This window comes from Phalacrocorax carbo, chromosome Z, assembly GCF_963921805.1.
Source record: "Phalacrocorax carbo chromosome Z, bPhaCar2.1, whole genome shotgun sequence".
NCBI lineage: Eukaryota > Metazoa > Chordata > Aves > Suliformes > Phalacrocoracidae > Phalacrocorax > Phalacrocorax carbo.
In genome coordinates this window covers 74262380-74285853 of record NC_087548.1, presented here as the reverse complement: position 1 = coordinate 74285853, position 23474 = coordinate 74262380, and the positions used below count along the sequence as shown (strand labels likewise).

At 35.3% G+C, this 23474-nt stretch overlaps 1 protein-coding gene across 1 annotated transcript in view; it reads left to right on the top strand.

The window, feature by feature from the left end:
• Positions 1 to 541: 541 nt before the first annotated feature.
• Positions 542 to 23474, top strand: part of SHOC1 (shortage in chiasmata 1) — a 55102-nt gene continuing 32169 nt past the window's right edge. Inside the window, exons 1-9 of the mRNA XM_064438772.1 lie at positions 542 to 586; positions 4366 to 4495; positions 5091 to 5172; positions 10939 to 11129; positions 15139 to 15301; positions 17151 to 17253; positions 17900 to 18056; positions 19385 to 19492; positions 22920 to 23049. Coding sequence (XP_064294842.1) covers positions 542 to 586; positions 4366 to 4495; positions 5091 to 5172; positions 10939 to 11129; positions 15139 to 15301; positions 17151 to 17253; positions 17900 to 18056; positions 19385 to 19492; positions 22920 to 23049 — 1109 coding nt within the window. The remainder of the gene's footprint in view (positions 587 to 4365; positions 4496 to 5090; positions 5173 to 10938; positions 11130 to 15138; positions 15302 to 17150; positions 17254 to 17899; positions 18057 to 19384; positions 19493 to 22919; positions 23050 to 23474) is intronic.

Genomic DNA, 23474 nt, shown 5'->3' with positions numbered 1-23474 from the left:
TAGCCTGCACAATCACCTTTTCCCTTGTAAAACTGAGGGAGAGAGAAAAGTGCCTTCATAAATATGTAAGGCAGTGAAAAGTTAACAGTTTAGGTAGCTGAACTAGTATCTTTAAAAGCTAATTTAGAATCCATAAAAATTAATTGAATCAGCTCAATACTTAGAATTATTGATTATGAGAGGTAATTTGTATTGCTTACATGGTTTGAAAGTTTTTCTGTTAAACAAACAGCAAAAGACATAGCTAAAAAAAAACCAAAAGCCTGGTTCCTTTGGATAAAAATCGTAAGAATTATCCGTGGTCTGTAGTTAGCCTGTTACATCCTTCCAAAGGAACAACACTGAATGCTTTGGGCAGCCTTCTCTGTATGAAATTCAGTCCAAGGTGCATGTGCTAGCAGAAATTAGAAAATTATTCTCATTGAACCTTAATTTCAACCCTCTCTCTCAACATTTTTTGCATGACATAGGAAGTTTTTAACTAATCCATATTCTGTATATCTTCTAGACAAATGAAGTGCTGAAAACATCACAAAACAAGATGTTTGCAGCTTTAAAGTATCACTCAACAGACTACTTGTATGAGGTATAGTTTCATTATTTCTCTTAATATTCCGAAAGAAATACGGCAGTAACGGAAGAAAAGACTGAGTGCACATTAAAAAGATAGAACTACTTTCTTAGGAATTCTGTTTCAGTGAGACTGTTGTACTGCAGTTGCTGTGATAACATAGTGAAGTGATTACAGGTTTTAATAAAAAATTGAAGTACATTTTTTAAAAAAATGAACAACATAAATTTTTTTTTAGTGTCTGCTGCACTTATAATTGTGTTTTATAGCCAGTTTCCTGATTAGAGGTTTCTTTGGAGAGTGTACTGTGCCTTCTAATGCATCCAATTCAATTAATTACCTTTTTGGAGAACGAATCCAATTTTCTACCTACTTTAATATGTATTAAGATAGTGATACACAACACTTTTCCTTACTGATGGTAGGGAAGAGTTTTTATATTGTTTTAGATTAAATTCATGGAGAGCAGATGTTTTCTCATACCTACAATGAATATTTTGGCTTTATAGATGTGGATCAGTTAAGACATAGAAACCTTCTAAAGTCTTATTTCCCTTCCTGTCTACATCTGTGTGTTGATACCAACTGCTTATCACTGAAGCACACTGTCTTAAATAATTGAGTTTTTCCTGATTTACATTTTCAAAGAAAACCTATGAGCCAAATAAAAAACTTTTCCATCAGAGGGGTGCTTTGCCAAGAGGGGACATTTCTAGTATGTGAGCAGAAGAATGAGGTAGCAGGACATGATGCCTTCAGGGGTTCAGGAGAGTGCAAGTACATACACAAGCACTCCAGGCACGTAGCAGGAGAAATGCAGCCTGGGAAGTGGTCCAGCAATGGTATTTGTGGGTAAACTGAGATCCATGTTATGAAACACATTGCCCACATCCATTTCCTTAGAGTGCAGGAATTGTTCCATCTAGCACCTGCGTACGCGCTTCATGTGTTTTCTTAGATTGTAGCAACCAGAATTCCTTTTCCTGTTTTAACTCCAATAGCACACAATCTGTCTTTCAATATTTGTGTGATAACCTTCTGACAGTTCCATTCAGTTTGATCTCAGATGTTTCTGTGTTATCTGTGAATAAAGACCAGGTGTGTTAGCAAAGTGTGTTGTGGGCTATTGTGCAAAAGAGAAGAATGATGATTCATGACTTTTCTTGCCTGAATTTTGGGGAGTAGGGTGGTGCTGACAGCAGGACAAAAGAAAAGTGGTAGAAGATAAATGTTCAGTGACCTACTGAATGGCTGCTCTGGAACACACTGTGAATGTTGCTCTGTATTACTGCTGGAAGGGGTTAATGGATGCGGTCCCACGTGTAAAGGTATTGCAGACCTGACTGTGCAAGGGATATGCTGTGCTAAAACCGCAGCTTCTTATTCCACTTTTGGGCCCAACTTCTACCCTTCTGCTAGAAAGTACATGATAGTTAAATTGATTTTTCCGGCATCTGATATATCAAGTGCATTTGCCTAATGCTTCCGATTCTTAGGAAATGCTGGAATTCAATGAGCATATCAAACTGATTCCTGCACACATCTGGCTCAACTGGATGTGGAATCCTGCTCTTAATGTACTTGTTATGCATTTTTGTCAACCCCAGATATAGTTTTTCCAGCTGCCCAGTATAAATGTATCTTTGAAGAAGGGAGCCCTTTCTGTCATTAGAGACATGAGGGTTAGAAGATTCCTCATGCTGATGAGTGTTGTAGGTGTGATTACCAAGTCATCTTAAAATTTCAGCATTCTCTGATGTTATAAACTGTCAATATAAGCAAGCTGTATGGAACTATAAAAATGCACATAATATCTGTTGCTTAGTAGAGAAATCTGCAGAGACCTTTAAATTTCCTTGAGAAACAGGTAAATATGAGTTGATTAAATGCCATAGCCATTAATAGTGGCCTTGAAAAACAGTTTTATGTATTTGAGAAAGGCAAGAAAGGCTAGGTATTAGCAGACTTTGTAAAGCAAACTATTTCATCTTAACCTGTACACTGGGAACAAATTATTTTGAAATGTTCTGTAAAATGCACAGTTTTCCTGTTTAAAGGCCATTATCTGTGATGATAGCCCTGGGACGAATTTGTTCCCCTTACAAACATCAGTGATTGAAAACAATTTTAGCTATTAAGTTAAAGTTAGCCTCAGTAAAACTACATACTGGTGTTTAAAATTTCTTTCTGATTTCTGTCATATTATTGCTTGTATTTAATTGTTCAGTATTTTCTACTTCAACTCCAGCAGGTCATTCTTCTGTAACCTAAGAGTACTTTGGGAGCTCTTAAGTCACAATCCTTACAGCTTGTTTTAATGAAGAGAAAGGTTATCATCAGGGCTTTTTGTTGCTGTGATCTCTACCAGGAACCTCACTAGCAGTACTTTATTTTATGACGAATGTGGTTGTTTTAACAAAAACTTCAATGCAGATTACTTAAACTGGTGTACAGTCAGTAACATGTAGAAGACCTAGGTCCAGTTGCCTGCAGTTGTCTGTTTCTGCCTTCTTTGTTGAGAATTTCACTGTGGAAACATCATGCTTTGACCTAGGCAAGAGCAAATACATTGGACCAGTATGGCGTTTATCAATTTTTTACAAGAGCCTTCTAAAGAAAAGATGCTATGATGGCAGTAGTTTTTGTCTTTCTTTTTTTGTTAAAATTAACTGCCATTTACAGAATTGTAACTATCCTGAAAAGGATTAAACTGAAATAGAAAAAGGATCTGTAACAGTAACCTTTCACAGAAGTGACAGTGTTTGTTCTCCTTGCTTCCCATGTCTTTTCTTTTTTTTTCTTTTTCATTTTGTCTCTGCCTGCACAGGAAGGTTTGACAAGTGCACCAACAGCACTGGTGTTTTGGTAGCAATCCAAGTCAGTGAACTATTTCTAATTTGTCACCTGAGATGTCTAACGGCACAGGCTGTAACAAGCCTGACAGCATATGCCGAAATGAGTGGACATTTCTAGGACCTGAAGCAACAGCGCTGAAGTCAGGCAGTGGACTTAGAGGGAAGTTCCTGGTGTCATTCATTATGTTCTCCCACATTTTTATAGCTAGTTGTCTTTTCCAATATGCCTTTTACAGCCCAGAATTTTTGAGGACAACTTCTAAGCTCTAATGTTGTTAAATCCAAACACCTGTGTAAGAATAATTTTGCTCTGCTTCCTAAATTCACTGTTTATTCTGTGAGTTTTACACAGTAAGGCATGTGGGCTTTTGTGACAGAAGAACTGTTACACAGTTTACTGAAGGTGGTCTTCAGTGAGGAGTTACTGAAGTTGCCATATTGACTATTTGATTCTATAATTCAGTTGATTACTGCCTTGCTCCCGTTGTTTTTACTGAAAAGGATTTATAAAGGGCTGTTGTTAGCTCATAATGGCACATGAAAGCTGAGAGGCTTTAGAATATTATAAACACTTAAAACAGCAATAGTAGGAATGATTTTGGATTGTTACTGGTCAGCTTATACACGTCAGTTCAGGAGACCGATACAAGTGTTAAGATAAGCACTTGTAATTGCACATGTGAAGTTTAGGTTAAATGTAGCTAAGCATATGTGCAGTTGTGTATGTGCAGAAATGTAGACTAAAAGTCAAAATTCAAGTCAGGTAAATGTTAATATCTTCTCTTATTTTGGTCTGTGTCAGTTTTAAAAAAATATGAAGTTTAAATATAAAATATCATCTTCTAGTAGAAAACATTGGGATTGTTTGAGGAGGTAGTGCACAAAAAAAAAAGAATGGAACTGTCTCTCATAATTTTATGACTTTTTTTTTTTGTGCAGAGCATGGCAAGGCAGAAGTTCTCCATCTGGAGATTATCACTTTGCTTTCCTCCATGTTTGCATCAAGATGAAAAGTATCATCTCACTGGACTCTTTGCTGATGATAAGTATAGGAAGCCATGGACTAGAAGTAGGCTATATAGTCCTTAAGTTTTAGTTTAGATTTACTGTGGGTTGAAGGAAAAGCTTGTGTTTGTGCATAATATGATAACTCTGGTAAAAAAATTAAATTATTTCTGGAAGTAATAGTATGACAGTTCATAGAGCTCTTGAAAGTAGAACATGTTCATTGCCTAAGTAGAAAAAAATGGGAAATGGATATTTATTTGTGTATGGCACCATAAATGAGGGTGATATTTGATTAGTTTGTAGAGATCTCTGGAAAACTTCCTCTCTGGACATGTGGTTATGGAAGAAAAGCAATGATCAGAGATAAGTAAAATACTAAATCTGATTATTTGGGAGAAGTTTGAAAGATGATGCTGAGGTTTTGAGATGTGGAAAAACTTGGGGATTTCCAAGAATAGGGTTAAACGTATATATAAAAGTATTTGCATCTTTCCGTGATTTACATTTACTTTTGCTAATAGAAATGAAAAGCATCATTTCTTCTGTACATCCTGTGTAAAGTTTGGTTAGCCTCTGCAATGGTTTGATCAATACATAAAAATAAAAATTAATTTTAATATTTTCCTGATGATTCTTTTTCTCTCTTTTTGTCTCAGTTACTCCAACACAGAATATGATTGCTATTTCAGTATTGGATCAGTGGAAGAAAAGTTTATCTGTGGAGGATTTCCTGGAAAAGTCAGTAACCTTAAGTTGAAAACATATATCATTCATGTACTTTGTAAATCATAAGCTAATGGTGATAATGGAATATGTGAATGTTTTCTGTCAGTAGCAAGTGTACAGTGCCCTGGAGCTGTACACTGTAGCAGAGAGCTTAAAGTAGCCTTGTGATTTTATGGAGTTCTCTGCTTCTTTGCCTCATTTTTGTAATGGTTGTATAATCTATTTTTGACACTGGAGAAAGTCTCTGAATCTGTGCATGAACACGATAATAAACCATGAGGACATTTCCTGCCCCTCCATCCCCAAGACAGTTATATCTTGTAATTGTAGATGAAGCTATTCAAAGAAGGGTATTTATACATCTTTGAAAAGGTGTAAAAGGCAGCTATAAAAAGGTCAAACTTGTATTATAGTAATTGAAGGTGCATGTATTTATTTTAAAATTATATATATAAAGTCAAAATGTATCAAATGAACTCTGAAATAGAGTTCATTTTCAAAAAAGGTTTGCAACACAGCCTTTGCAGCATACATAAGACATAGAAGAAAATTACAGTTCTGTGAAACCAGTAAACTCTCTGTATTTCTGCTGTCAATCATCAGTTTGACAGAAATAAAGAAATTACATTAGTACTTTTACAGTCTAAAATGTATGCTATCTTCAAATCTGCATATAAAAAATGGTTGTGAAGGAAAGCTGTGGTTGGAGAATTACATAATCATGTATAGAAAATGCCAGGACCTGTCTTGCCAGTACTTTACAGTGGCACCTTCTGTGATTTCACTATGATACAGTCTTCAATTGCATTGCTATGTACTTTTTTTTCAGCATAACCCTCTGCATGTTCATGATACAGAAATGACCATGCTCATAGAGTGGACCAAGGCTGTGCAGAGAATGATGCACTCGCTGTGAAATTCAGCTCTGTTGTAGCAACAGAGAGCTGCTTTTTCTGTAGAAGTGGTACTGCATGAAAAGGGATTGCAGAGCTCTTCAAAAACATAGTTACTGCAGAAGAAAACTAGAATAAAGAGCACAAAATGGGAGGTTTTCTGGGAAAGATATCTTTACACTTGATTTAAAAGGACAGTTAATTCTCTTGGTGTTCTGTGTAATTCTTTGATCATTAGTTAATAATCATAACAGGCTCTGGAAAGGTTATGTTTTCGTAGTATTATGTCATTCTGAACATTGGTTAAAGAAGTCAAATGCTGCCTGGGAAACTGATTCTGGGTTTGGCTTTGTCAAAACTCCTATGTCACTTTGGGCAAGTCATTTGAACCAAAACCACTGCGGTTATCCACCTAATGTGCTCCTCTTATTTTCTAGCAGACCTAGAGAAGATGAGTGCTCATAACTGAAGTTGATTGGAGAGTACTAGTGCTTTAACATGGGAAAATGCGAAATACTTTGAAAGACTAGGAGTTCGATGTCTTAGATTGGCACCCAGCATGAGTATCTTGGTTTTGTTCTAGAGAATGTAGATTATAATATTATCATTTTTATGGGAATCTTGTGAATATTAATGAGTTCATTTTCTGTTTTTCTCAGAATGCTATTAGAAATATCCATGGTAATGTATTTGTATTCAACTTGGCTTTTGTTAAATGGCCTACAGCCTTATCCTCAATAGAGAAAATAATAACATTGAACAGTTTTCATTACTCAGTCAATCAGAAGACTTAAAAAAAAATTTTTTTGTGATCACAGCCTTACCAAACACAGTACCCAGTAGGGCATAACATAGCATCTGTTTATAAACAGGGTCAAAGTCCAGGTAAAGTTTTATGATGTTACAGTGACATCCTTTGTAACTTTCAGTATTATTCCAATAGGGATTTTTCAAACAACTTCGTCTTTTCTTTTTTGAAAGAGAAAAGAAAAGCAACAAATAACTGGAAAATGTTCTCAGCTTTGGTCCTTTGGATCCATAGTACTAGCCTTTACCTTCTGAACACAACAGTGAGATGAATATTTTATAAGTCTTTGTAGGACAATTGAGTGGGTTTCCTTGTGATGCTTGCATTCCTCTCTTGGGTTGATGGGCAATGCGCTCTATATGGTTACAGCCATTCTCCTCGTGTCATGTCTCTCCAGGGTTCAGATAACTAACAGATGTGGGAGTGGCTAACTTTTAGCTGTATAGGCCCTCCTTTGCACCTTGTCCTCAGGCTTGTGGTACTAAGTGAAGGAATATCTGAGTACTTCTAAAAGTTTGGACCTGAAGCCCTAACTCTACCCAAACATTTGAATTATAAAGAATGCACATTATGTGAAAGTTGGGCTCATTTTAACTGCTGAACATAAAAAATGGAGAATTAATAAAAATTAAATAATATTAAAGAAAATAATAGTTTTGCACAGATGCAGAAATTTTATTGTGCTATAGAAATAGCAAAATGAAAGCTAAAAACATGTACTTACTTGTTTAGGTTACCAAAACCAACCTGGAAATGTTATTTTGGAGATTTGCATTTGAATAACTTAACTGGGGTTAGACTAGATAACCTCCAGACGTCCCTTCCAACTTCAACCATTTTGTGATTTGGTATTCCTGTGAACTGGAAGCATTTAGTTATATTTTCAGGTTTTAATTCAGTTCGGCATCTATCAATGTAACCAGTACATCACTGCATTTTTAAAGAAAACTGTAGAAATTCTGAGCTTTTGTGACAAAAAAATAATTACAAAATTAATTGCATCTGAAATTATTCTGCCTTATAGAGATCTTGATTTATAGGTTTAGATTAATGCCAAAAGCTGCACTGAAGAATAATTGAGATTACATTCTCCATCTTCAGGAAAAAATAAGACTATTATATGTCATATATTAATCTTTGCACCTTCAGAGAGTGGTAAATGTAGTGAAGATGCTGCAAAATGCATGCAAAGATATGACCCAAGACACTGTCTAGACTAATAACAGTAACAGAAAAAGAAATTCCTGAAGAAGTTGTATAAAGACACAGTGTGGTTTAGATACCAACAGTGAGCAATTCAAGAGTCAGTTGGATGCCATCTTAAGGGATATGAAATGCCAAGGGTGAAGAGGTTTATTAGACCAAACAGCATTTACTTTTACCTGTTGTTTTAGGACTTAAATTAGTCATAACATCTCGATAAATCTGATGAAATCAGTGCGTGTATTAGACTGCAGTTACAGAAAATTTGAGATTATTTCAGTTAATGATTTTAAACTGTAGTGGGCTTAGTCTGTGTACCAGTGAAAAATTAATTGGAGTGAGACTAGGAAATAAGCAGCAAGGAGTTAAACTTTGTGCTTCAGGTTCTTCAAGTGCATTGCATTCTGTTTAAGAAAAGTAAAGAAAAACTAAGTAGCTCAGATATTTTAGGGTAGATGTTTCCCTGTGAGTAGGACTAAGCAGTTTAGTACATATAATTCATCACAAGTCATTATAAGTATTCCTGGTGGGGAACATAATATACTGCCATGTATTTGCAAAGCAAGAAGCATGGAAAAAAGAGATATGGATGAGCAGTAAATATGGCAGGTGGTTTATTTTGGATATTTAAAGCTTGACCTACAGTAAATGTTTTTCAGTAGATTTACTGTTAGTAAGGAACAGGGAGTGAATAGCGTGACAAGTAAATTTATAAGTAACGCTAATTTCTTTCTAATAGTCAAAATGGCAGATGACAGGAAATAAACAAGGTCTTATAATCTTTTCAAAACTGGTTAGAAACAAGCACTAAAATGTTCTGCTGTTGTCATTTAAACCAATGGTAGGTATTTTTTCTGGAGTTCAGTGCTCACTGCTGAGTATGGCTCACAGGAGAACTGTAGGCCTGGAGTTGTACAAAAAAGTGTAGCTGTCTGTTCTAAGGCTCTGCTCAGAAGATTACTTTGTTCTGTTTTAACAGTAGGCACAGGTTTGTACTACTAAATAGGGGCTTTGTGTAGAACTTTTATGCTTTTCTGTGTGTCTTAAACTTTAGGTAGCTAGATTAGGAGAAGTGTTATTTTGACATAGGCTTGTGAACTTGGGCTTTTTGGGTTTAGGATTCTTTTGTTAAAAGTTCTTCATGTAAGCCAGTGAGGAGTGTAAGTGTGAGTGACTGATCAAAGAGGTCGGTGAGGTGGGCTGATATATTAGGGAAAACTAGTTCAAAGTGCCAGGGAGCCTAATATCTCCTTGGAGAGGCTGAGAAACAAAAAGAGGTCAAGAAACAAGTGGGAGAAAAACAGTGAGGAGACACAGGCGGGCTAGGTAGGGTGAGAGGACATCTGGCAGGAAAACAGGTGAGGAAGTGCATCTATAATTCCTAGAAACTGCCAAATTACTTAACTGGATAAACCCCCTTACTAGCTTTAGTACATGCACTTAATTGCCATGCTTATTTTGATGATGGGGCTTAACTGTTCATATTCCAAAGATACTGCTGAAAGTTTTACTTTATATTGTAAAGATCTAATTGAAGCTAAATACATTAAATCTGATGTATTACCTTCTGTGTTCAAAACTCTGTACAAGCATAGCTATATGACTTGAACATATGTTTCCATACTTAGTCTGTCATTTAAAATATTTACCATTTTCCAGAACAGTCTTACAAAGGGTTTGGCTCTGGAAAAGGCTGGCCCACGTCAGCAACTCACTTAGGCATGATCTATCTATGAAACTATAGGGAAACCCATGGATTTCAGTGAAGTTGGCCCAAGTCTAACTTGGCACAGTGTTCTAAGGTCCATGGGTTTTCAAAGGCTTATGCCATGTTAAAGTTTGGACGTTAGTTATTATCGATACCGCGTAGTTATTGCTTGTGAACTATCCTACTTGGTGTTTCAAAATTAACTTTTGAGCTAGCTATATGCAAAAATGTTGTAAAAAAGTAAATTTTTTAAAGATTTGTAGTAGAGATTCCTCACTATTGCTGCTAAACATGAAGGTCTATACTGAAATTGAGATATGCACGCATATACTGATTCCGTTTATGAGATTTACCTCCAGATGGCTAGCAAATAGCAAGATTGTGTAATGCAAAGGATTATTAAAAAATGAATACATCAATAAGATGCACCATTGAGAAATAAGTTGTCTGAAATTAGTATATTAAGTTCAATAAGTATAGATGAGCAGAAAATTTGGGTTCTTCAGAAACATTGACATTCATCAGTCAGAGTCAGTTTATTGCTCCAGTTGATTTGCATGGAAAACATAGCATTAACATGACCACATTTTAATTAGCAATTACAAATATTTTGTCTAGATCCATAATTAGCTCAGGACTATGATTTTTTTTTTTCTGTAGTCAAATGGTTTGCTATTTATTTGGCAAGCAGGCTTTTTTTCCTGACAAATAATAGCAGTATTGAGTTTAGTATGAGAATTGTCAGGAAAATAAAGTTTTGTTTCTTAATTTATCATGTGTTTTCCCCTGTTGCAGTTGCTTGCAATTTCTGCATAATTTTTGAAACATGACTATACATTTAACCCAGCAGTAAACTTTTGTCATAAATGTTATGACATCAATAGGTTTGATGCTTTTTTTACAGCCATTATTCTTTTGTTCTATTTAATGCTGGGGGTAACCTTACAGGCCTTTTTCTTGGGGAAAAATCAAACATGTAATTTGACCGTGGATCTAGTGAATAGTGGTAACAAGTCCTGTAATTTCCAATTTACTTCAGTGAATACAGTGATTATCAAATTTCTTAGAGTATCTTTCTGAGTGCTCTTGATTCACTGAGGAGTCAGGGAAGTTATGACAGTGCTTTTACAACAGCTTAAGTATCAAATATTTTTTCTGCTTTTTAGGAAACCTATCTCTTCTGTAGAGATCCATATAAGTAATGAATTAACAGAAATTATTCCAAGTTCAAATCCCTGCTCTCAGGCTGACATAGAAGGACCTTTTTTATTTATGAAGAATGTTTCTAAGGAAGAATCCACCCAAGACAAATATTTGAAGACTAGCTATGCCACTGAATTTAAGGAGCAATGGCAAGGTAAAGTGTTTAATTTGCTGCTTTCCAACTTTTCATGGAGTCAGCTTGTAAACTTCCATAATTTTTTGTGCATAATTTTTTGTGTAGGCATTGGGTGATCACAGCCTTTGCAATTGCAGAGGCTATAACCTTTTAAGAGAGATTTATTCACTGGAGAAGCAAGGCTTGTCTTAAAAGTTCAAGATAGGTGCAAGGCAAAAGAAGTTTCAAACTGATCAAATATATGGCAGAAGGTGACAAAAAGTATCACAATAAGTAGACCTTATCAGGCATTTATCAAAATGCTAATGATCATTTGTACCTCAATAAAATTAGATGACTCTGACATGGTCTTTTACCATGTCAAGGAGGGGAAGAAGAAAGCAGTTTCTGCTTTGCTGCTGAGTTGAAGATAGTTCAAACTGGGTAGGTTCCTATGTGTTTTTTGAAATCTTACAATCAGCAGCGGTCTAATAGTTACAATTAATTCCAAATCACAGCAAAACATTGAGAAAGTGTTTGATTCGACTGTATAACAATTTATTCGTTTGAACTACAAGATTTATTTTTTCAATACAGTTTTTTTTTGTGTTTTTGTCAATTGTGTTACCTTAGAAAAGGAAAGTAATGTAATCATTTGCTAAGAGCTTTTTTCCACAGTCACACAAAGGAGGCAGGTGGTTCTTGATACAATATTGTACAAGATAACATTTGCTAGGAACATAGTATCAACAATACAAGTGTATTACAGTTAATAATTGAAAGACAGTAATCTTAATTCATCTGATTAGGTAATTACCTGATTTTTTTTCCAAGTTAGGTGTCACGTGGCAGAAGGTTTCAAGAAGTAATAAAGCTCTCTATATTGTGTGCTTCCAAAGAGAATAAAAATAATTCAGATGCTTTCCTGTGTCCTAGCTATTACTTTCTTAGGAACAATCAAAAGAGCTAAATTTCCAGGGACAGGAGTCTCTGAAAGAAAAAGAAATGTATAATTGTCATGAAATATTTCTCTTTTTTTGAAGTTACAGATTATTGTGCTTAAAGAAACATAAATAGGCAAGCTAATGAGACTGGATTTTTCTTTTTTTAAATGGGAGAACATTAAATTATTCACTATTCTGGTGACCAGTTTATTGAATTAGCAGATGAATAATTATCTTTCAATGTAACCAATGTGTTACTGCCAACCCTTTTTCTAACTTTCTGTTTGTGTTCAGGAAGGAAATGTTAGCAAAAATCTGTTGACTTTTAAGGGAAGTATTAATACTGACATTTTAAAAAGCTGCCATTCGGAAAGATTTGCAAGCTATTTCGTGCCTTTGAGAATCTGCTAATTAATGCCAGCTAGTCTGATAACAGCACAAAACTGACTAGGTTTCTCTAATGGCACAAAAATACATACAGAGAGTGCGAAAACATGGAAATTTACTGATAGATAAAAATGATTAGAAGTGATATATTATGGGTGTTGTGACATAATTATCTAGCCTATACGGGGAAAAAAAAAGAAAGAGCATGATATAGGATTTGAAATGATAATTTAAATTCTGTTTTTCCAGTAGAGGAAGGTTACATTTTAATTCCAAGTAGCTTGTTTTATTACTGCAGAGCTCTTTTCTACCATCATGTGCATATTAAAATGTTTCATCGTTATTTCTGTTAATGTAACCCTGTTCTTCCTTTCAGAGGACAAACTCAATTTCATCAGTCGTTTCACTTTTTAAAGGTGTAATATAAGAAATAATGTATATAACAGTAACAGCTATAGTATTTAAAGGTTCTTCTTTAAAGCAAAAACATTTCTGATAAGGTTGTGAAGTTTAGTGTAATATGTTATGCACACACTTAAGAGGTAGCTAGTAAATTATTACTGGACTATAGCAGTGGAAAATGGTAAGTAAACTAAAACCTGTGAAATACGAAGCACATGGAATGGTAAAGCTAAAAGCCAGTCAGTAACTTTAGAGTTGTAGTATTCTTCCCAGTTACATTAGATTAATATCAGATTACAAACAAGCTTTCAGTATTTAGCATGCTGTTAATAGCCTTTCTGTTTTGCATAGGCTGTCTGTTATAAGAAAAAGGTCACAGTGGAATGACAACCATCTTTGTACCATTAAGCTGAAGAGCACTGGCTTTACATAGGCACATGACAGCTCTGGCAGAGAAACCCCCATTCAAACATGAACGGAATATTTGCTCCCTGACTGAAAAAGTATTTGAGCACATGCTTCAGCCTATTAAAATCCTTTTCTTAAGTGGTTTGATGATCAGAAATTACAGAATTAAAGAAAGTGATGATATTGCATTCAAGTCACAGTTTGGAAAAATAAGCATATTAAAAAATGTGGAACTGCACTTCCTGAAATCACAAAGTGTCAACTTTGTATGGATTTCAAACACTGGCATTTGTGGATTTCAAACTCTACCTGTTGCTCCAGTTGTAAAATTATTTGCTAGGAAAACAGTTAGGTGTGTGACTGCATCTGTTCCAATTCAGGAGGGCACTTCAGTAAATGCATGAGTGCATTCTTGCATAGGCACACTTTCCTGAGTTGCGGAGTAATATGTTAAATGTGTTAAAATCAACAAAGAAATGCACTAATTAAAATATTTTAATCACATTAGAATAGTGAGATTAACTGAAAATACCGTCATTTGTTCAGACACTTTAAGTACGAGATCCACTTCTAATAAAAAAAACCCACAACGCAAATTAATATTTTAACAAAATAATTAAAACTATAGCTAAATTGGGATAATAAATGCAAAGCAAGTACAAAGCTGTGTCTTATTTGACCTGATTTAGTGTTATGATATTAGGACTTATCCTGCTTTCTTTGAATTAATAAAAATTAAATGAAATATTATTCAAGGACAGCATGATCAAGTTTATGTCATTGAAACAGTCTTTATTTTCTGATGGATTTTAGCACCTTATATTTCAACCACTATTTGCCTGAATATTGAGGTGCTTCCTACTTTTTTTCCTGATTGCCTGAAGAAAAGGAAGGAGAAAATCAGGGATTTTGTGAATTGTATCAGAAAAAATGTCAGTTTTTTTATTGGAGGTACTTTAAGCTTTATAGGCTACTAGAAGCCTTAGTAGCCTCTCCTGAACTGTTCATCTCATTAAACAGAGGCATTTTATAATGAAGCATTTATTTTTTTGATTGAAAGACTTCTTGAAGGGGATCTGTTTTTGTTAGCAGTGTAAAAAGTTTTAGGGGAACATAATCAGTACATCTTATTTCCAGCCAGTAGGAAGGAAAGAGGAGGTATTACAGACAGGGAGTCATCCAGGGAGTAAAAGGGTGATGTGGGAATGAAGAGGCTTCCATGCTAGTAAAAAATAAGGAAGAACAAAAAACTCCCATTTCCCTTTTTTATGTGTTTCACTTTTATATGTATTATATATGTGTAAATATTATATGTGTATATATATGTGTGTATATTATATTGCAAATATGAAGGATTACATCAAACAGAGTTGTGATTGCTACATCAGTTCTGCTCATGGAGAGTAGTAGTCTAAATTCAAAAGAAATTAAGGTCCATAATGTCGTCTTTCTTGAAATCATAATCATTTGGAATCTATATTTTTTGTCCATTTTGTAAATAAATGTTTTGTTGCTTCAGAATTAAAGAATTATGCTTAGATGTGTATGGTAAGGCTGCCTTATTTCTACATTAAAAATTGCACTGAACTAAGTTCCTCAGGCAAAACCTATCTCAAAAGCTCCTTTATCATGCTTTACAAGGTAAATAAGGGAATGAAAAGAAAGTACCTTTTCTTTTTAGCAGGTGTTATATAAGACAAAAGAAAAAGCAAAAGAAAACCAAAGCTTATCATGTGAACCATTGGAAGCTTTTGTTGCATTTAAAGCTTAAAATCCCTAAAATATTTAAAGTAGTTATTGTTTTGCTGAAATTTACAGCATTTGAACAGTTGCTCAAAAGTTCTCTTTATTTTGATAATTCTTATTATGTTTATATTGTTTGATAATGCATTTTTTCTTTTTTTCAGATTTATATATGGAAGAGGAACTTGTTTTTATTGATAATCTTGAAAATTTTCGTAAAAAACTGCCTACTTCATCTGTACTTCTGAGCAGACTACAGTTTTTTTCAGTGAAAGATCCCCTTTTAGACTCTGAAGGACAGAGTTTAACAGAAGAGAATATTTTCAGGTGTCTACAAATTGTTGTATAGTATTAAATATAATAATCTGTGTGTAACACTATTAACATTTTAACATCTTCTATTGTATGTTAACTTTTTCAGTAATTTATATTTGCAACAGGTAAAGACTTCAGCTTTTCTTCTTACTTATGAAAAATTAGTAGGATGAAATTTATATGCATTATTTAAGAAAACTGGATAAATGAAATTATGTCATTTTTACATTCTGTAAGTGTGAAATGTGCTCAGGATTTTAGTTTGGGAATACTGGAAAAATATCCATCGTTAAGGGACCTCGTCCTCCCTCAGACTGACTGATTCCCTATCAGCAAAATGCCACTAAATTTAGTTGAGGAAGGATTTTGCACATGCTTCCATATTCCTGCTTTCTTTCCTGTCAGTCATGCTGTCCATAAATCTATGCTCTTACCCTGCTGAATTGTATTTCTTCAAGTTCAAATATTAATGATTCGTATGTTTTTGCTAACTTTCATATTGCTGCATTGATTGAGTTTAATTGAATTATGTCTTACGAAAGGAATTTGAACAAACTGGTACATTAAAATATGTATAAGCTATATTCAGAATGCGCCTAGCATTTTGTAACTCTATTCATCCATATATGTATCTGTATACATTCATAAAGCCTGGCTAAATTTTGCACTGCTTTACCCTATGTCTGGATGACTTGTATAGCTTCCTTTGCACTTGATAGAGCTGCATGGTTCACAAGCAAGGCAAAGCAGATTTTAGCTCGTTTAACTGTACCTATATAGTAACAGAACAAGGAGGAGTGGGGTTGTTTGCCTGTTTGTAGTGAGTCTTGGATGTAAGACTATGTGCACATATGAGTACTGTAAATACCCATTGAAAAGAACATGATCCAATTTCTGCAGTGATTTTCAGAAGTATCAGTCACAGGAGAAAAAAATGCTAGTGTGTAGCTCTGACCTGCTGATCTGCAGTTTACTATCAAAGCCACCGGCCTGCGCAAGGTTGGAGTCCAAATCTCCTAGTGGGCCACACAGGGAGATGCATTTAGACAAAGGGACTTCTGCTTAAGATAAAATTCAGTGAGCATCCCAAGGCTAGGCGTGGAACAATTTATACCTTCCAGTCTAACATTCCTGCAGGAAAACAGCAGTGTCAGGAAGCAACAAGGAAGCTATCCCCCTAAAAAGTCATTATAGATTTAGTTCCACGAGGGGCAAGCCTGATGAAAGGTTTTCTTTCCAGCTGAAAAACCTTCATCCCTATTGTGCTTGTATCCTTGCTTTACAAGGCAAGCAATAGCCTCACTCCTGAGTTTTACTTCTTGGCATTTTAAAACTTTGGCAGTTAAACCAGGGGTCATACTTTTAGTTCTCGTTCTAATTAATAGTGAGCACACTCTGCCTTCTTTGGTGCTGAATGCTCCCTGAAGATAGAAATGGAAGGTGACAAAAGATAAATAACGTCAATGTTATAGATTACAGAAATTTTGTATTAGCAGAAAGACTTCATATTAGAAGAAAATTAGATTTGCAGCTTTTGCAGAAAGCATTTTTACATGGCAGGACTGACATGTTGAGAAGATGAACCGTTTTAGTATGGGGTATTTTTCTGTAACTTTTTTAAGGCAGGTCCCAATATTAAGTGGTTCTAGTCTGCATCCAATGTCCCATTTCTCGAAAAATAAGTTTGGTTAGTTCACAGATTGGCACAGCATCCTTGGAATTGCTTTCTTAGAAAAGCATGGATTTAGAAAAAAATAACTTTCACCACAAATATGGCCATCAAAGCTACCGGTAAGTCTTTCAGTTTTACATATGAAGTAATACAAAGAAGTAACTTGGTTTATTTTGTGATCTTTTAAAGGGAATGTTTGACTTTCCAAAATGAAATGGAGGTGCAAGAGAGTAAAAAAGAATTGCAGGGGATTAGAGAGAAATTCTGTACCATATCTGTAAAAGATGAAGAGGTAACATCATGTTGTTTCTTACTAATTATTAGTGATTGTTCTATGTTAAGCATAAGTGTTTGTTCATGTGCAAGCCATTTTACTGAATTCTTTTCATGCTTGTGAATATTAGTAGCCTTCCTACTTCCAAGATTAGAAAACACTTATTATTTGTGTTTTTTTAATTCTTGGATGCTGTTGTTGTGAACCTCTGCGCTGGTTAGCTGTTTCTCCTAAGAATAAAAATTAAGCAGAACAGGAAGCCATAACATGTGCATGGGAAAGGGAAAGTTCCAAGACATGTTCTGGGATTTGGGGGGCCAGCTTGTCTTCTTTTCTTAAAAGAAGCCAAATCTATTTTTTTCTCCATTTTTCAAAATTCTAAAAACCAAACTTTCAATAAAATAGATGTGGATTTTACTTGATTGGGAACTGTAAGTTATAAGACCCACTCTTCACACTCCATTGACTCAGTTGGAAATACCGTAACACTATTTTTTCCCTCTGTATTGAGCAAAGCTTTGTGTATACTGTGTAAATGCCGTATGATTTCTTTCTTAAAAGATCTTAGATTGGTTTAGAATTAAGCTATTTTGAGATTTTGAGAAAGCTTAAACTGTACAGCAAGATCAAAGGAAATTTATTTACCATTCTGTTGTGATTTCAGTATTTCATGTTGCCTGTTGAGTCAGAATTCTGCAAACCCAACAATGGCAGATCACATTCTGTTAATATTCCATCATATCTGGAACTGAGAGAGTTGTTAAATTTAGCTCCAGAAACTATGGCTGATGAAGACATGGGCAAAGAGGTGATCAAAGAAGGTGAGGGTTGGTTTTCTTAAATGCTTGACCTGATTTTCCTTTCATTTGCACACATTTAACACAATCTAGCTCTTCTATATTCAGTCCACTTATTAATTACATCACAGCCTATCAAATGATGGTTTCTTAGCATGAGACTATGACCTGTGCTGTACCTAAATTTCTGAGTATTAAAAATGTCTCCTTAGGTAGCCAAGGTGAAGTGAACTATTTGCCATTTGTGTTGTAACCTTGGAAACAAATGTAACATGAGCAGTGATTCATGATATCCTGTCTACCATGAATATAGTAATTTAGTGTTATGTTTTCTTATCTATAACTAAGTTTATTGTCAGAAACACCCTTAAGAAGATTATATGCAGTACAGTCATACCGTACAAATTGCTTGTCCTACATGGCAACTGTAAACATGAAAGCAGATTTCTGAGAAAAAAAGAGTTAAATATTTCCATGGATAACAGGCATATTGTAAATGACAGTAGTAATTTCTTTAAACGAATTTAAGAAAAGTTACTAAATGCTTTTATACTACAGGTAAGTACAACTTTAGTGACAGTTATTGGCTATTGTATTAATAGTTATGACAGTATTTCGTGTAGTTAAAAGGAAAAGGCAGTGCCTGAGATTTTTAAAATTTTGATTAAAAAAAGCAGTTTGCATTGGTTTTGGCAGACAAATGAAGAAAACCAAGCCTTTGGACAGGTAGCAGTTCAAAGAAGCAAGATTCCTGGTTCTGAGGGTGGAGAGTGTGTGCTGAATTCTGCTTCTAATAGGGGATCACTTTGGAGTAATCCAGTCTCTTGTTGAAGATAGGAACAAAACTTTTAGAAATGTATATTTGAATAAGGCAGTTTCATGTGCATTCCTCTGACACGTTTAGTAGATCACAACCTACATGCCATGTTCCAAGCTGAATGACCCAACCTCCACTGCAGAAGTTTGAGGATTTTGTACATGGACATCAACCTATTATTCTTTTTTGTTCTGCTTTCATCCTTCTTAGTAGCAAGAGAATCAACATACACAGACTTCTGGTAAACTACATTTAGGTTACCTACTTGTTCTAGAAATCACATAACTGCAGTGATAAGAGCTTTGAATAGTTCAGATAGTGACTGTACAGTATTGTGGGTTTTTTCTGGCCCTTGTAAAGGATGAGACTGAGCACTGCTCTAATCAGCTGCAGCATTTGGGGCTACTAAGCGTAACTGTAATTTCTTATAACAATATATTATGATGAGTCAATAAAAAGATTAAAAGAAAAATTACTTTGACAGGAAAAAGGAGTAAATGGTTCATTTATGGCACCTTTTAAAATCTGTTTTCAGATCTTAAAGCAGAAATTACGTATGAAATAGAAATTTCCAGGTACTGTCCCATACCACAGGAGGTTTGCTCCAGTAACAGCAGAAGTATGTTGGAATTCTGTGAGCCAGGTAGGAATATCTGCATAATTGAAATCTCCTGATATTTAAAATAAATTCTTCAAGTGATTGTCCCTATATTCTATTCTTGGGAATGCATGCACCATATAAGATAAGAGTGTTTGGTTTGTGTAATCTACTACTATGTACCTGCACCATAAGCCTGTAGAAGTGCCATACTCCTTTCAAGAGTTCTAAAAGCTAAACACAACCAACTTTACAGTTCCTTCATGTTGCTTTTGGCTGCAAGTGCTGTCTATATCTTTTGTACTTGATTAGCTTTTCAGCATTTTAATCTAACAACTTATCTATCCAAAGAGGGCAGAGGAAAGTTAAGGCAGACTGATTAAAATTGTGGAGTCAAAGAGTACAGTTTAAAGATTGCTGAAGTCTTATGTAAATGCTTTCAAAAGAGGGTGGTGGAGGACAATCCAGGGAGAAGTGCTGAGTGTATAACTTTCAGAGGTTCAAAACTCCTTTGCAGACATTTTGGTTTGTAAATGGTTCAGTAATGCTGTGTGATGGAGAAATTAATTCACCTAGTCACCAGAGCCGTTTTCCACAGAAATAAAGTGAAAGTGTTGAATATTTGCTAATGTGTGCATGGAATCCTGGCTTCTCCTACACTGGCATCAGGAAATCCTGTATACATACCTACCTTTAATAGCTTGAAAACTCAGTTAGGCATGCTGGTTGCAATGTACACTGATGCCAAACTGGTTTGGTGTCAGACTGTTCAGACTAACCGTCCAACCTCAGTCGTATTTCTTCAGGTACCAGGTGTAATCTCTCAAAATAATGGGTATTCTTGCCAGCCCTCCTGTTTTCACAGCTTAATGTTGGCTGGCTAAGAGAGGCAGAAAAGTGGCTCTACTGGTGACATTTTTCACCTTTAATTTCATGCAGAAAAGCCTGCACAAAGAGTGACATTTACAAATGGATGTGATCTGGGCAGAATGGCAATACTTGAATAAACATGTACGTCTCATCCTAATGTATATCCTATCTTGGAAAAAGTCTATCCATTACTACATTGGACAGTAGCAGTATCATCCTCCAGTGCATGTTTTCCATCCAGCACTTAATAAAATCCATGAGAAATTTTGAGGTTTTCCAGACCAAGACTCCTATTCTTGTCTTAGTTTCCATGTGATTAAAACTGGACTGATGGTTGTCCCCTTCAGGCTCCTGGTATTGTATTGTAGTTGGCTTTTGGTGGGAGCAACCATATCAGCTCAGTGTCTGATATAAAAGCTCAAGGCAAACCCACTGTATGTTGTCCCACCAAGACAAAGTTAATCTCAGTTTCCATCTAGAGATTATTGTCTAGCATATTTAACTATAATCTGAATCTAGTGAGCTATTTGACTGTTCTTTACCTCTAAAACTTACAGTAAGCTGGAGGAAATTAAGTGCAGTAGATATGAGCAGTTTGGGACCCTCCTCCTGTATACAGTAGTAACAAGTTAACTATAATCTTATTTAGGACATTGTCCATTCTTCCAGAGTAGTTGAGTAGTTAAACCATCTTGAACTGTTTTTGAAAGAAAGTGATGGCATTAATCTTTATTGCCAGTTTGCTGGCTTAGCTCTGCCATTGAATCAAGGCAAGATTCAGTCATGGGGGTATAGACAGCTTCCATGTCTTTTATTTTTTTTAGGATTTACTCAGATCTGTAGGATAGAGACCTGCAAACCTGTACATCCACTGCTAAGACACTCTTTGATAATAGGAGTTCCTGTATCAGGTGTCAAATTTCAGCAGAGGTGTACTACAGCCTTCTCCTTCTAATTAATTTTGCTATTTATGAGGTACAAGAACTGAAATATGTTTGCTTGAACTTGGAGAAGCAGTCATAAAACAATGGCATTTTCTGTAAATATTTTATTGTTTGCCTTCCTCTCCTGATAGCTATGGGGATTGTTTATTGATAAAGGTGTTGAGAAACAAGAGAATTTACCTAGTCATTAATGCTCTGAGAAGGGGAATGGCACCCTGAGTGTAGGAAGAGTTTAACTAATGTAGCTGGTCAAAACGTTCCGGTCTCAAAGGCAAAAATAATTAGACAAGAAGAAATCTGAACAGTATTACTCAAAGAAAAATAATTGCTCTTCTCAGATATGTCAGGAATTTTTACTGTCCTGAGATCAACTCTGTCCTGTTCAAAGAAAACTGCTAAATTTATTCCTCACCACAAAAAACAGCTTGTGAGCTGAAGTTCACAGTAGAAGTTCAATGCGCTTTTTCTGCTCTAAATAAATGGGAAAGAAATTATGCTGATTGGAAGTCTTTTTCTTTCTTTTGTAACCACTTTTATTTATTACCTTTTTCTCCGCCCCCAATGGGTACTGTACATTCCCTGGCTATCTAACACTGTCCTTTGTCCTTCCTGCCATACAAGCTGCCTGTTAGGTTGGACAAGGAGCAGCTGTAAGCAGCTGGGCAGGTGGCTGATTCATAGCCTGCTGTGTGCCAGTTGGCCAAACAATGTGTGTATGGTGATTGCAGCTGCTCACTGCCTGTTGGAATACGGAATTTGTTACAAGTGTTTTTCCTTATGGAGGCACTTATTTGCTTACAATTTTCCTGGCTGTTAGGTTTCACAGAACTTGGAGGAACTGTGTGTTTTCTGACCTCTACTTTCTGGTCAAGCTTAGCAAGAAATATTAGGATGCCAGAGAGATGAATACCAGGGCAATTAGTGTAAACCACCATTTTTTATGGAATGACATTAAATTCAATTAAGTTGCAAATTACTTATTAGATTTGAATAAAAAGCAATAATCAATTAAAAGGTCTGCATTTAATATGATTAGCAAATGAAAAAAAGTGAAAAGTCATTTGCAGGGGACTTTTAACATGCCAAGTTTGTTTGTATACTGCTTTAAAAAACCCTGGTATTGTAATTCATTTCTGAGGTCATCCCTAGAAATTACAATGTGCGTAATTCTGCTTGAAAAAGTAACTTTGTCTTTAAAATCCTGATTGTTTCTGACATTCCTGAGTCCATTCATCTGAATGTTACAGCCACCACAATATTGTCTGAAGTCTCTCTCCCATCTAATTAACTTCATTTATGCAGGAATTATCTAAGAAAGCCAACAGGGATGAACAATTAATTTCCAAACCTCTGTAACTGCTGATTTAATTTTTTTAAAAATCTTCTTACATGGGAAGAATATAGAGCCAGAACTCCATTACAGAATAAGTAAAGGAATGTGATCTACACATTATCATCCCCCAAATGTCTGGAAATTAAATGTAAAGTATTTGGGTCTTACTGCTTAAATAGTGAATTGTCCCATGAAAATATTTTATATTTTAATCCGAAACTTCACTGGTGTAAAACTCCTAAATTTGTGTGTTTCATTCACAAGTAGCTTTGTGATTTAGGTTATTTTTATTTTTGTTTTGGGTGGGGCTTTATGCAACTTCTAGCTAAATGTGTTCCATACCTGAAAGACAAAATGGAAGTACCTTTAACTCCTCCATGCAGACAACAAAGATCATGGGATAATTTTCTGTGCACAGGACTTCAAGAAGAACCTATTCCTCTTTCTGGTAACAGGTAACTAAAACTTTGTAGTAATAAATCCTGTCATAAACCCTCTAGATCATAAATCCTCAGAGTCAGTGCAAAAATAACTTTAGTCTGTTTGTGAATTGGTAGTTATGTTCTTTGAGACAGCTGCATGTATTTTGTGGTTTGCATGAAAGAGTGAACAGAGTGCATGATCCATATCTGTGGCTTTTCAGGGAAGCCTGAAAAAGGAAATGACAGTCACTACTGCAGACCTCGTTCTCCTGGGGGACTTAATAGCCTGAAAATCCAATCTCCTTTCTGCAGTAGGCAAGAGTAAATATTTATGTATATAGCAAGTATATATGTGTGTATATGCATATATTTATACATATGACAAACACATAGGTTGAGCAAGTATCACCTGTAAAATCTCCAGAAGAGAAACAGGAAGAAATTATTGTCTGTGTTTT